The 14,526-nt window shown below is 54.1% G+C and overlaps 1 protein-coding gene across 1 annotated transcript in view; it reads right to left on the bottom strand.

Annotated features, from left to right (window-relative positions):
• Positions 1-10,847, bottom strand: part of LOC144761117 (putative inactive glycosyltransferase 25 family member 3) — a 165,393-nt gene extending 154,546 nt beyond the window's left edge. The window contains exon 1 of the mRNA XM_078646574.1: positions 10,645-10,847. Coding sequence (XP_078502700.1) covers positions 10,645-10,847 — 203 coding nt within the window. The remainder of the gene's footprint in view (positions 1-10,644) is intronic.
• Positions 10,848-14,526: the final 3,679 nt, after the last annotated feature.

Genomic DNA, 14,526 nt, shown 5'->3' with positions numbered 1-14,526 from the left:
ACCCGCCTTTGGCCAACTGCGTGCTGTCTTTCTTAGAAAGACGCATGCAAAGGCCGATAGTGGGTGAAGAAAACAAAAGCACATGTGTTTCAAAGTTTAAAGCAAGCGTACGGGGGGAGCAGAACAACCCCCAAGCAGAGCACAGGTCAACAACACAGGCGCAAACCAGCGGGGGAGGGCGGCAAACAGGCCCTGACTGGACCAAACAAAAAGAATTAGCCGCAGTACAAGCCCCGGTGTGGCCACCCTGGAAGCAAGCACGAACGCAGACCAACGCAGACCAACGCAGTGGCGAACACTTGTGAAGTGGAGAGAGCGAGAGCACGCAAGAGCTAGCAAGACCAGGCTCTAACCAAGCCTAAGCCAACACGGCGGGAAAGACCGAGCTAACCAGCAACAACCGGAACACACCCAACACAAGCCAGGCAGCACTCGGGTGAGCAGGGATTACCGTCAGACAAACGAAGCGGGGGAGGCAAAAGGACAATCAGGGCCTCAGAGTGGTCCCCGGAAGCCAGCAGCACGAGACCACCCGAACATACAAACTGCCGTGGAAGTGAGGAGGCTACCGTGAGGAACACCAACGAAATGACATTAGACACGCTCCTCAAAAAGATAAATGAAGGTAATGAACTCGCAAAGGACACGAAAAAAACATAGATAACATACAAATGGAGCTCATAGCCATTCGAGCGGATCAGAGCACAATGAATGGCAGAATTGACGGGGTGTCGAAAAGAGGATAAGCGACCTAGAAGATAACACATCCAGAACAAACAGAGACATGCATTACGTGGTAAAAACAACTAGGGACCTACAAAAGAGGCTGGCTGAGCAAGATGACCGGAGCAGGAAGGGGAACATCAGGCTCCTAGGAGTGCCAGAAGGCGAGGAGGACACAACAGGCTCATGCGCGGCAATGCTAGAAGACCTACTGCCAAAGCCGACTGGCTTGAGATTTGACAGACCTTTTGAGGTGGACAAGGCGTATAGAGTACCAGCCATAAAGCAACCGCTGGGGAAGGGCCCGAGGCCGATCATATGCAATCCACTGAGAGCAGACCACACAGACGCCCTTTTTGCTTTTGCTAGGAGAAGCCAGAACGTGAGATGGAATGGTCAGAAGATCACCATAACACAGGACTTCTCCAAACTGACGGTAGAGACAAGGAAAGGATTCCTGGCGCTCAGAGACAGACTCCGGAAAGCGGACATAACTTTCAGCATCGCAGGCCCGGCCAGAATGCGAGTGACGGACAAGGGAGGATCAAAGATCTTTGACGAACCAGCAGAGCTGCGGAAATACCTACGAGGCCCAGAAACCGAGGAAATGGAAGCACAAAGCCCAGGAGCAGCGAAAAGAAGAGCGTCATCAGATGGCTCCGAAGAGGTGCCAGAATGAGGACACTAGCAGAGACAATCTACCTCAGCACAACAGAAGCTACCTCAGGGGGAACGAAGAACTACCTCAAAGAAACAGGCACGGAACTGCTTTTAGACCAGGACATTGAAGCCACACGGCAAGTGGAACCAGAACGAACTAGCCACCCAGCCGATGATACCTCATGCAGGTACTACCGCATATCCTTTATAACAAGAGACAAGATGTTTACAAGGGAAGTGCAGAAGGGGAAACAGAGACTCTGGGATGAAGGAGGGATGGAGGACCCTTGCTGTCGCATGCCTACAAAATGATGTCAGGGGGAGGGGGGAGGGTGGGGAGGCGGGGGGAGGATGGGGGCGGGGGGCCGCACAGTACAGCTAGTTGCACTTTCTTATCTTCACACACTTTCTATCCTTTCCTTTACCTATCTCCAGTGCATATCCCAAGGGGGGGAACCAAACAATCTACCTTACCAGGCAAAACACCGCACAAGGCAAGACGTAAACACGCACGCCATGAAAGCTAGCGAAACAAACAAACCACCATGACTACACAAAGTCATAATCAACCGCTTTCGGATATCAAAGTGGTGTCACTAAATGTAAAAGGCCTCAATCACCCCATAAAGCGCCGGAAAACCCTAGATTATCTAGCGAAACTCAAAGGGGACATATACGTCCTCCAAGAGACCAGGGTCTCTGAGGAGGACGCGCAACGACTCAAAGCGAGATGGATAGGGGAGATAGCATGCTCACCAGCAGCGCACAAGAAGGGAGGGGTCATCACAATCATAAGCAAAGAGGCCAAACTCGCGATACAGGAATACGACACGGATACGAACGGTAGGGTACTAATCACTAGCCTGAAAAGAGATGAGGAGGTAATTCATGTAGCTAACATCTATGGGCCCAACTCAACGGACAAAGCCTTCTGGGAGGGAGTGGAAAACAAACTGAGCAACATTCCCCAAGGTGAACTACTGATTGTAGCGGGGGACATGAACCAGACCATGGACAATGCCACAGACAGACACCCACATAGAGCCAGCCATGTTCCACAGGAACAGAGCACCCTCAAAAACCTCTGTGCCAAACTAGGGGTAGCAGATCCATGGAGACTCCAACACCCGAGTGAAAGAGAGTACACCTTCTACTCACACCCCCACAACTCATATAGCAGAATAGATTACATCCTCATGCCTGCCACTCACACACACCTCACAGACTCGACTGAGATCGGCCCAATCACAATCTCAGACCACGCACACATCACGCTCACGATCAGCGGCAAACACAATGAGAAGCCCAGCCGAAGCTGGCGACTAAACAGCGACATCCTAGAGCACCCAGCCAACATAGCAGAATTAAAGGAGGCAATCAGAGAGTACCTTGACTTCAATGACACAGAAGGGATGGACAAGGGAACCCTGTGGGAGGCACTGAAAGCGACAATAAGAGGCAAACTCCTAAACATTAAATCCAGAATGAACAAAAAGAGGAACAAAAAATAATAGAGCTAGAGAATCATATCAAAGAACTAGAAAGGGGGCACCGCGCAAACCTCTCAGACAAAAACACCCTTACAGAACTAACGAAAAGGAAGTATGAACTCAATAGAATTCTCAGTGAAAGGGCAGGTACGTGGATCAATAAATATAAGTCAATTAACTTATGCTCAGCCAACAAAGCAGGGAAGGCACTAGCAGGATACCTAAAAGCCAAGCAGAGACAACACTCCATAGCAGCAATAACAGACAAAACACACAAGACACACACATCTAACAAACAGATCCTAGAGGTCTTCAAAAACTTCTCCAAGGAACTATACACAGCATACAAGGACCTAGCGACAGACGGGGGCGAGCCTGCTAGAGAAACTCAATCTCCCTAAGCTCTCAGACCAACAAAGGGAAACACTGGAAGGGGCAATAACGGCGGCAGAAGTGGAGAAGGCAATAAGCTCCCTGAAACCTAACAAAGCACCTGGCCCTGACGGCTTCACGGCCGCATTCTACAAACAGTTCCATCACCAGCTGAAGGGCAAAATGGTCGAGGTGTACAAGCTCTGCGCGCAGAAAGGCTGTATGACCCCTTCAATGGCCGAGGCTAACATCATAGTCATTCCCAAAGAGGGGAAAGACCCACAGCTCCCACGAAACTACCGCCCGATATCGCTCATCAATGTTGACTGCAAAATATATGCCAAAATAATGGCAGCAAGGCTAAACATCTTCCTGCCCCACCTCATTCACAAATCACAGGCAGGATACCTAAAGAACAGGCTCTCTCAAGACAACACGCGACTCCTATGCCACCTTATTCATGGCACAGCCAATTGCCACGAGAAAGCAGTCATGATCGCGCTAGACGCGGAAAAAGACTTTGATAGGATCTCATGGCCCTTCCTAGACCTATGCATGGATAAATTCGGACTAGGAGCCAGCTACCGGAACATGGTGATGTCGCTATATAATAATCCCAAAGCCCGGGTAGTTGTCAACGGAGGCACATCAGAAATCTTCACCTTAGAGAGAGGCACAAGACAAGGCTGCCCGCTCTCCCCAGGCCTATTCCTCCTAGCTCTAGAACCACTCCTTGTCATGATCAGGGACAATGCGCAGATAACAGGCGTTCGAGTTAAAGACAATACCGTTAAACTGGCTGCCTATGCGGATGACATTCTGATCACAACCAATAAGCCAGAGACCTCAATAGCAGCACTAATGCAAACAATTGAGGAATACGCGGCAGTTTCAGGATACAAATTAAACAGAGAGAAGTCCGAGTGCAAGCCCATGAACTGTCACACAACAAGTACAGTCCTAGGCACATCGGGACTAACATGGCAAAAAAAAAAACTGAAATACCTCTGCCTCCTTTTTGGCAGAGACCTAAGTTCGACCCTCGACCACAATGAAGAAGCCGTCCTCAAGACTATCAAAAGCAAGCTAGAATCCTGGAGCCCCAAATGTATTAGTTGGTGGGGGAGGGTAGAATCCATCAAGATGATGATCACTCCCATGCTCAACTATATGCTCAGCATGCTGCCACTAACACTAACAGAGGCATTCCATAAGAAACTAGACAAGATGATCAACGCATTTTTGTGGAGCGGAAAGAAAGCAAGAATAAGCCTGAAAAAACTGAGGTTGAGGAAAGAACTGGGGGGGGCTAAACATGACAAACTTCAAGGCCTTCCAGACAGCATGTCTGGCAAAACAAGGTATACACTGGGTCAGCCCAACCCCGGGTCAGCCCAACCCCGGACTACACACCAGTATGGCTAGATCTAGAGAGAGACCTCCTGGGGGGGGGGGCAATCCAGTAGCAATACTCACAGCCAATAAGCATCCAGAGCCGAACAACGCAGTGCTCAAAAACACAAAGACGGCACTCCTAAGAGTAGACAGGGAAATGGAACGAAGCATCAAAGGGTCAAAATGGGAGTCTATCTGGTACAACTCAAAGATTACGTACAAAGGCAAGGCACTAACAAACATAGAGTGGTACGAGAGAGGCATCACTATACCTGCTCAGCTAGAAAAAGACAATGCCCCGCTCACATTTGAGACGCTCAAAACCACTCACAGCCTTCCAAACATCGAATTCTACGAATTTCTTAAAATCAAAGCAGCCATAGCCAGGGCAAACCTCTCCAATGCCACCCCCTCCATCATAAAATACACGCAAAACCTAAACAAGATAGGCCACCAAACAGCTCACCTATACAGACTCATTTGCCCACGCACGTCAACAATAAACACAAAAACAATGTCATTCTGGGAAACAAAACACCACAGAACCTTTAGCGAAGAGGAGAAATCCAAGCTCTGGATCTCAGCGTCCAAGAATAAAGTAGCCCCCCAACTAGCACAAACAAAGTTCTGGCTACTACACAGATTGTTTTCGACGCCTGCCCGACTAGCTAAAGCGGGCGCCACCGAATCCGACAAGTGCTGGAACTGCCATAGGGAGAAAGGGGATCTGACACACATAATATACGAATGCCCCAAGGTCAAGGGCTTTTGGAACAAAGTGTATAACTTCATTAACACAATAGTGGGAGGGAACATACAACTAAACCTAGAAGGAGTAGCCACAGCCTTACTAGCCGCTGACCTGAAGTCCAAAGAAGATAGGGATCTAGTGGACCTCCTCCTCACAGCAGCTGTCAAGACTATACTAGCGAACTGGAAGGACACTGGAAAAGCAACCTTTAAGAGGTGGTTTAACTGGGTTACCTTCCTAAGAGGCGCAGATAACATCGCCGCAAAACACTCAGCGAGCCATACAGCCAAAGTAGGAATGTGCGCCGCCCTAGATTTGCACCTTGGAACCTACGAACAACCCCGGTACACCTCCAACAGCTCCACAGGAAGCACAACCCCCCCCCCCCCCCATTTTCTTCTCTTCTCTTCTTTTCCTTCTCTCCCTCTCTCTTGCGGGCCAACTACCGAGCCAAGCGATCGACAATCAATGTCACTACTGTACTGTATTGTAATATACCTTTTTTTTGCATAAAATACTTTGAAATAAAAAAAGCAAGCCCTTACTAAATGTCTCGCAGAGCAGTGCATGCGCGCTGGCTCAGGCGAGCCCTAAAAACACTGTGCATGACCCGCAATGCTCTTCATTACAACACCCCAAGGTACTTGGCACGAAAACTAGAATTATCTGCTGAGTGCATTCGTCTAGAAGCAACAACACCTTCGTACTGAAACCACAGGAATCCAATAACAAGAAATCTTGCAAAGAGCCTTCTCGCTATTGCCCCGAGAATTTGGTTCTCCCGACCCCCTTGAAATCAGACAGATCCCCTCAACTGCATCGATCAAAAATGAAGTTAAAATACTGCTTTTGAACAGATGTCTGCTCTGGGTCACGCAACTTGACTCATGATCTGCACCCAAGATTATTTCTGGATTGTTGGACCATGTCTATTGTCTCCTGACTTGTCCTTGGGATGTTACCTTCCTCAATTTGTGAAGTTACACAGTCTGTACCTCTTGAGAATATGTTGTTTTGTAATAAAAGTCAAACGTGCACCACTGAGTGTTTGCATATTAAACAATAGTAAGCAAGGTACAAAATCAATGTCAGAAAATGAGTTCTCCACATCTTCTTTTTTATTCATAAATAGTTCAAACGTGACATGCGTCATGTAGAGAAGAACAGCCAACGCGTTTCGTCCAGTACAATGGACTTCTTCAGGGCTGAAGAGGAACAAATATACACATATATAAGTACATTTAAATAAATGACAATATGACAAGAGACACAGTCATGTCTCTTGTCATATTGTTATTTCCTGCGCTGACAGGAAAGCAAGGAGCGCTGTAAACGTGGGATGCCTCTAGAGGAGTCCTGAAAAAGATCATCATCGAATGTATTTCCAAATCTTCTGAGCCTCACTCTCTATGGGGTCTTCCCACCCATACTAATATTATAAAGAGAGAGCCCAAACCATTGAGGCGGGTAATCTCAGGAACCACAGCACCAATCACAACACCCAATATAGTGGTGGAAAGGGCAGTTGCAGCAGAAGGACATAGGCTATGCAGACGGCCACCATATACATTTTTTTTTGTTATTGTTTTTAACTTTTCAAGAAACAGTGGTGTTCATCACAATCATACAGTGCAAGTATACATTTAAAAGGTAAAAGAACTGTGCCAGCAAAGTAGTCCCTTGTGGCGTGTCTGCATTGTGCTGTGGGCGTGGGTTGGGGGCGTGACTAGCGCGGGTGGCGTATGGTACGGCCATCACATCGTGGGCTGTGGGCGTGTGCTGGGGGAGTGACAAATGCTGGGGGCGTGACAAACGCTGGGGGCGTGTGTTCGCCCTTCATGCCATGTGAGTCGTACATACAAGCGCCAATTACGTTGCTGCGCAGCATCAAGGGGCACGCTGGGGGCGTGAGAAATGCTGGGGGCGTGTGTCCGTCCTTCATGCCATGTGAACGCAATTGCGCCGCATCAAGGTGCATGCTGGGGGCGTGAGAAACGCTGGGGGCGTGTGCTACATTCCACCCTTCATGCCATGTGGGTCGTACATTAATCAGAAGATCGTCTGCTGTGGCCGTGTGCTGGGAGCATGAAAAACGCGTTCAGCTGGAGGCCTGGTAAGTACCGTTACTGCAGCCTCTCCTGCGCGCTGTTACTGAACTCTCTCATTCAACGAAAGTAGACGCGCCTGCTACCATCAACCAGGGCTCTAGCCAGGCTCAGGCGGCGGATCAGTACACTAATTACACGCGCCTGATAACATCAAACAGGCCTGCATCAGGGCCTCAAGCGGGGGAACACGCAAATCAGCGTGTCTGCGGGGACAATTACTGCAGCCTCTCCTACTCGCTGTTACTGAACTCTCTCATTAAACGGATTTACCCGCGGCTGATAACTCTCTCATTCAACGACAGTACACGCGCCTGCTAACATCAACCCGGGCTGTAGCCGGGCTCAGGCGGCGGATCACTACACCAATTACACGCGCCTGCTAACATCAACCAGGGCTGCAGCTGGGCCGTCTCCGTCCCTATTCTAATGAAACAAAAAATGTTGTCTACCGCGAGATTTTAAAATAAATGGCCCATGCCAAATACACACATTAAACACATTCTATTTCATACCCGGACAACGTCGGGACGGGCTGCTAGTATATCATATTTTTAGTCATCTGAGAGAAGGACGGTGGACAGTTTCAATTTGTCCATTTCCACGTTGTGTAGAAATGTTTAGATGTTTATCATATGTACTTTCTGTTTTTTGTCTTGGCGGGTTGTTTATGTTTTCAGAGAATTGGACTATACCACATCTAAGTATGTTTTAACTAAAAGCATGTATATAGTTAACACCATGATACGTGACCATGTCTCTTGTCATATTGTCAGTCGTGATTTAAATGTATTTATGCATGTATATATATATTTGTTTCTCTACACCCCTGAAGAAGTCCATTGTACTGGACGAAACGCGTTGACTGTTCTTCGCTACATGACGCATGTCACATTTGAACTATTTATGAATAAAAAAGATGTGGAGAACTCATTTTCTGACATTGATTTTGTACCTTGCTTAGTATTGTTTAATATGTAAACACTCAGTGGTGCACGTTTGACTTTTATTACCATATTGTTTAGTCCGGTTGAAGGCCGCACCTTGGCAGTGGGTGCTTAAACTGTGTGCACACAAACATATTTGGGATATTTGCCTCTTTATTTGGGGATAGCAGGATAGGTGCAAGTCACAGTAGAGGTTTCACTGTCATTTTGTTATGTATTATGTTGCTGTTTGATTTCATGGTTTCCAATCATCTGTAAAGCGCTCTGATACCTTCACAGGTCATGTTCGCGCTATATATATCTATATCAATAGAAATAAATAAAATACCAGACAGAGGTCCTATTCTTGGGGTACAGCAGCCTCTCCAGGCCCCCAGGTTTGTCATGGGGTACAGGTAGAGTTGGGGGTGCTGGGCCCTAGGGTGAGTACCTATCACACAGTGGTCCTATTCTTGGGGTACAGCAGCCTCTCCAACCCCCTGGTTTGTCATGGGGTGCAGGTAGAGTTGGGGGTGCTGGGCCCTAGGGTGAGTACCTATCACACAGAGGTCCTATTCCTGGGGTACAGCCACCTCTCGAGGCCCCCAGGTTTGTCATGGGGTACAGGTAGAGTTTGGGGGTGCTGGGGTGAGTACCTATCACACAGAGGTCCTATTCTTGGGGTACAGTAGCCTCTCCGGGCCCCCAGGTTTGTCATGGGGTGCAGGTAGAGTTTGGGGGTGCTGGGGTGAGTACCTATCACACAGAGGTCCTATTCTTGGGGTACAGCAGCCTCTCCAGCCCCCCAGGTGTGTCATGGGGTGCAGGTAGAGTTCAGGGGGTTCTGGGGTGAGTACCTATCACACAGAGGGCCTATTCTTGGGGTACAGCCACCTCTCCAGGCCCCCAGGTTTGTCATGGGGTACAGGTAGAGTTTGGGGGTGCTGGGGTGAGTACCGATCACACAGTGGTCCTATTCTTGGGGTACAGCAGCCTCTCCAGCCCCCCAGGTGTGTCATGGGGTGCAGGTAGAGTTCAGGGGGTTCTGGGGTGAGTACCTATCACACAGAGGTCCTATTCTTGGGGTACAGCAGCCCCTCCAGGCCCCCTGGTTTGTCATGGGGTGCAGGTAGAGTTCAGGGGGTTCTGGGGTGAGTACCTATCACACAGAGGGCCTATTGCTGGGGTACAGCCACCTCTCCAGGCCCCCAGGTTTGTCATGGGGTACAGGTAGAGTTTGGGGGTGCTGGGGTGAGTACCTATCACACAGAGGTCCTATTCTTGGGGTACAGCCACCTCTCCATGCCCCCAGGTTTGCCATGGGGGTACAGGTAGAGTTTGGGGGTGCTGGGGTGAGTACCTATCACACAGAGGTCCTATTCTTGAGGTACAGCAGCCCCTCCAGGGCCCCTGGTTTGTCATGGGGTGCAGGTAGAGTTAGGGGGTGCTGGGGTGAGTACCTATCACACAGAGGTCCTATTCTTGGGGTACAGCCACCTCACCAGACCCCCGGGTTTGTCATGGGGTACGGGTACAGTTTGGGGGTGCTGGGGTGAGTACCTATCACACAGAGGGTCTATTCTTGGGGTTCAGCCACCTCTCCAGCACCCCCGGGTTTGTCATGGGGTACAGGTACAGTTTGGGGTGCTGGGGTGAGTACCTATCACACAGAGGTCCTATTCTTGGGGTACAGCAGCCTCTCCAGGTCCCCAGGTTTGTCATGGGGGTACAGGTAGAGTTTGGGGGTGCTGGGGTGAGTACCTAACACACAGAGGTCCTATTCTTGGGGTACAGCAGCCCCTCCAGGCCCCCTGGTTTGTCATGGGGTGCAGGTAGAGTTCAGGGGGTTCTGGGGTGAGTACCTATCACACAGAGGGCCTATTCTTGGGGTACAGCCACCTCTCCATGCCCCCAGGTTTTTCATGGGGTACAGGAAGAGTCGGGGGGGGGGTGAATACCTACCAGACCGAGATCCTCTCCTTGGGGTACCCCGGTTCCTCCAGGGCCCCCAGGTGTGTCATGGGGTAAAGGTAGAGTTCGGGGGGGTGCTGGGGTAAGTACCTATCACAGAGGTCCTATTCTTGGGGTACAGCAGCCTCTCCAGGGCCCCCTGGTTTGTCATGGAGTGCAGGTGGAGTTGGGGGGGCAGGGCTGAGTACCTATCACACAGAGGTCCTATTCTTGGGGTACACTAGAGTTCGGGGGGTGCGGGGGGTACCTACCAGACCGAGATCCTCTCCTTGGGGTACCTCAGCCCCTCCAGGGCCCCCAGGTACTCGGGCAGGCTGTGGGCCGAGTTCCGGGCCAGGATGGCGATCACCAGGGTGGGCACCTTGTCCGGGGGGGGCTCCTCGGCCAGCCCCGGCCCCCCCGGGCCCCCGCACAGCAGCAGGCCAGCGGCTAGAAGCAGCGCAGCGGGCAGCATGGCGCTAGAAGCAGTGACGAGGCCCGGGGGGGGGGGGGGGGTCTGGGGGGCGCCACGTGTCAGCAGCGGGGAGGGCTGGGGTGGTCGAAGGAGGAGCAGGGGAGGCCCCGGGGGCGGGAGGGAGAGACGGGGAGGGCAGGAGGAGGGCTCTCGGTGGGGACCAGAGGAGGGGGGCTGGGGGGGGGGGGGCGCTCTAATTACTTCAGATACTCAGTTACGATCTTTGGAGCTTGTCTGATCCTTCTATTATCCCAGGCAGGAGGGACTGAGCCTGCCCAGGCTCTCGCATTGCATTGTGGGACTGGTAGTGCTTGCAGAGGCAGCCTTGGACTGGACGAGCTCCTCGTGCAGGACTCGTGAACGCTCTGCTCGAGGCGCTACGTGCAGGTTTAAAGGGGGGGGGGGTACCCGGAACATACACCCCAGATGAGAAACCGGGTGTCAGCAGGCACCGAGCAAGGGAGCCCCGAGCGGTGTCGGCCCGGGGGAGGGGAGGAAGGCTGGCAGAGGGGGCACAGGTCAGCCCCCCCCCCCCCCCCCTCCCTCCACTGCTGACCCCCAGGCACTGCACACAGTCTGCAGGCGAGCCTTGACGGTGTGAAGTGTCACTCCGTCCCACCATCACCCCCCCACCCTATAACCTCCCCACCCACACCCCCAGAGCAGGCCCTTCATTGGCCGAGCCACAGCCGCAGGCCCATGCCTGTACAAAGCGCCAAGAGGCCCAGTGTGGGCGGGGGGGGGCGCCAGTGCATGAAATGGAAACATAAAAGTGTTTCTGGGAAGTGCCGGTACTCACCGCCTCAAAATAAGGAGACGGTGCCCCCCAAGAGCCCCATCTATGGCCCTTACCCAGCCTGTACCCCCGGCGCTGCTAGGACTGCCCCAGCCCCCACCGGTACCCCACTCTCCCCCCCCTCCAGCCCCCACCGGTACCCCACTCTCCCCCCTCCAGCCCCCACCGGTACCCCACTCTCCCCCCTCCAGCCCTCACCGGTACCCCACTCCCCCCCCCCTCCAGCCCCCCGCTGCTAGGACTGCCCCAGCCACCACCGGTACCCCACTCTTCCCCCCCCCCTCCAGCCCCCCGCTGCTAGGACTGCCCCAGCCCCCACCGGTACCCCACTCTCCCCCCCTCCAGCCCCCACCGGTACCCCACTCTCCCCCCCTCCAGCCCCCACCGGTACCCCACTCTCCCCCCCTCCAGCCCCCACCGGTACCCCACTCTACCCCCCACCGGTACCCCACTCTCCCCCTCCTCCAGCCCCCACCGTTACCCCACTCTCCCCCCCTCCAGCCCCCACCGGTACCCCACTCTCCCCCCCAACAGCCCCCACCGGTACCCCACTCTCCCCCTCCAGCCTCCACCGGTACCCCACTCTCCCCCCCTCCAGCCTCCACCGGTACCCCACTCTCCCCCCCCTCCAGCCCCCACCGGTACCCCACTCTCCCCCCCAACAGCCCCCACCGGTACCCCACTCTCCCCCCCTCCAGCCTCCACCGGTACCCCACTCTCCCCCCCCTCCAGCCTCCACCGGTACCCCACTCTCCCCCCCTCCAGCCCCCACCGGTACCCCACTCTCCCCCCCAACAGCCCCCACCGGTACCCCACTCTCCCCCCCCTCCAGCCCCCACCGGTACCCCACTCTCCCCCTCCAGCCTCCACCGGTACCCCACTCTCCCCCCCTCCAGCCTCCACCGGTACCCCACTCTCCAGCCCCCCGCTGCTAGGACTGCCCCAGCCCCCACCGGTACCCCACTCTGCCCCCCCCTCCAGCCCCCACCGGTACCCCACTCTCCCCCTCCTCCAGCCCCCACCGTTACCCCACTCTCCCCCCCTCCAGCCCCCACCGGTACCCCACTCTCCCCCCCAACAGCCCCCACCGGTACCCCACTCTCCCCCTCCAGCCTCCACCGGTACCCCACTCTCCCCCCCTCCAGCCTCCACCGGTACCCCACTCTCCCCCCCCTCCAGCCTCCACCGGTACCCCACTCTCCCCCCCAACAGCCCCCACCGGTACCCCACTCTCCCCCCCCTCCAGCCTCCACCGGTACCCCACTCTCCCCCCCCTCCAGCCTCCACCGGTACCCCACTCTCCCCCCCTCCAGCCCCCACCGGTACCCCACTCTCCCCCCCAACAGCCCCCACCGGTACCCCACTCTCCCCCCCCTCCAGCCCCCACCGGTACCCCACTCTCCCCCTCCAGCCTCCACCGGTACCCCACTCTCCCTCCCTCCAGCCTCCACCGGTACCCCACTCTCCAGCCCCCCGCTGCTAGGACTGCCCCAGCCCCCACCGGTACCCCACTCTGCCCCCCCCTCCAGCCCCCACCGGTACCCCACTCTCCCCCCTCCAGCCCCCGCTGCTAGGACTGCCCCCCAGCCCCCACGGGTACCCCACTCTACCCCCCCTCCCTCCAGCCCCCCGCTGCTAGGACTGCCCCAGCCCCCACTGGTACCCCGACTTCAGTACAAGCACCCTACGTTCCTCAACATACTGTGTGAGCACGGGCTCGTCTGGGCCTCGATAGCTCCCGCAGCCTCAGCATTCTTCTGCAGGGAATGTTACATGTTTCAGCCTGTTCTGCACTTTTGACCGAGGGCCTTCTGTGGGCTGAAAACGATCGTAGGGTCAGGGCACAGGTCCCAAAAAAAGAAGTGGGGGGCTGACCAAACTAGGTAGTACGCAAGAAAAGCATGACGCGTGGCATCACAGTGCATGATGTCACGACGCATGCCATCACAGTGCATGATGTCACGACGCGTGCCATCACAGTGCATGATGTCACGACGCGTGGCATCACAGAGCATGATGTCACGACGCGTGCCATCACAGTGCATGATGTCAAGACGCGTGGCATCACAGTGCATGATGTCACGACCCGTGCCATCACAGTGCATGATGTCACGACGCGTGGCATCACAGTGCATGATGTCACGACGCGTGCCATCACAGTGCATGATGTCACGACCCGTGCCATCACAGTGCATGATGTCACGACGCGTGCCATCACAGTGCATGATGGCATGACGTGTGCCATCACAGTGCATGATGTCACGACGCGTGGCATCACAGAGCATGATGTCACGACGCGTGGCATCACAGTGCATGATGGCATGACGCGTGCCATCACAGTGCATGATGTCACGACGCGTGCCATCACAGTGCATGATGTCACGACCCGTGCCATCACAGTGCATGATGTCACGACGCGTGCCATCACAGTGCATGATGGCATGACGTGTGCCATCACAGTGCATGATGTCAAGACGCGTGGCATCACAGTGCATGATGTCACGACGTGTGCCATCACAGTGCATGATGTCACGACGCGTGGCATCACAGTGCATGATGTCACGACGCGTGCCATCACAGTGCATGATGTCACGACACGTGGCATCACAGTGCATGATGTCACGACGCGTGCCATCACAGTGCATGATGTCACGACGCGTGGCATCACAGTGCATGATGTCACAACGCGTGGCATCACAGTGCATGATGGCATGACGCGTGCCATCACAGTGCATGATGTCACGACGCGTGCCATCACAGTGCATGATGGCATGACGCGTGCCATCACAGTGCATGATGTCACGACGCGTGCCATCACAGTGCATGATGTCACGACGTGTGCCATCACAGTGCATGATGTCACGACGCGTGGCATCACAGTGC

This window comes from Lissotriton helveticus, chromosome 5_2 (assembly GCF_964261635.1).
Source record: "Lissotriton helveticus chromosome 5_2, aLisHel1.1, whole genome shotgun sequence".
NCBI lineage: Eukaryota > Metazoa > Chordata > Amphibia > Caudata > Salamandridae > Lissotriton > Lissotriton helveticus.
The sequence above is the reverse complement of the archived record's forward strand: the minus strand, read 5'-3'. Positions and strand labels throughout refer to the sequence as shown.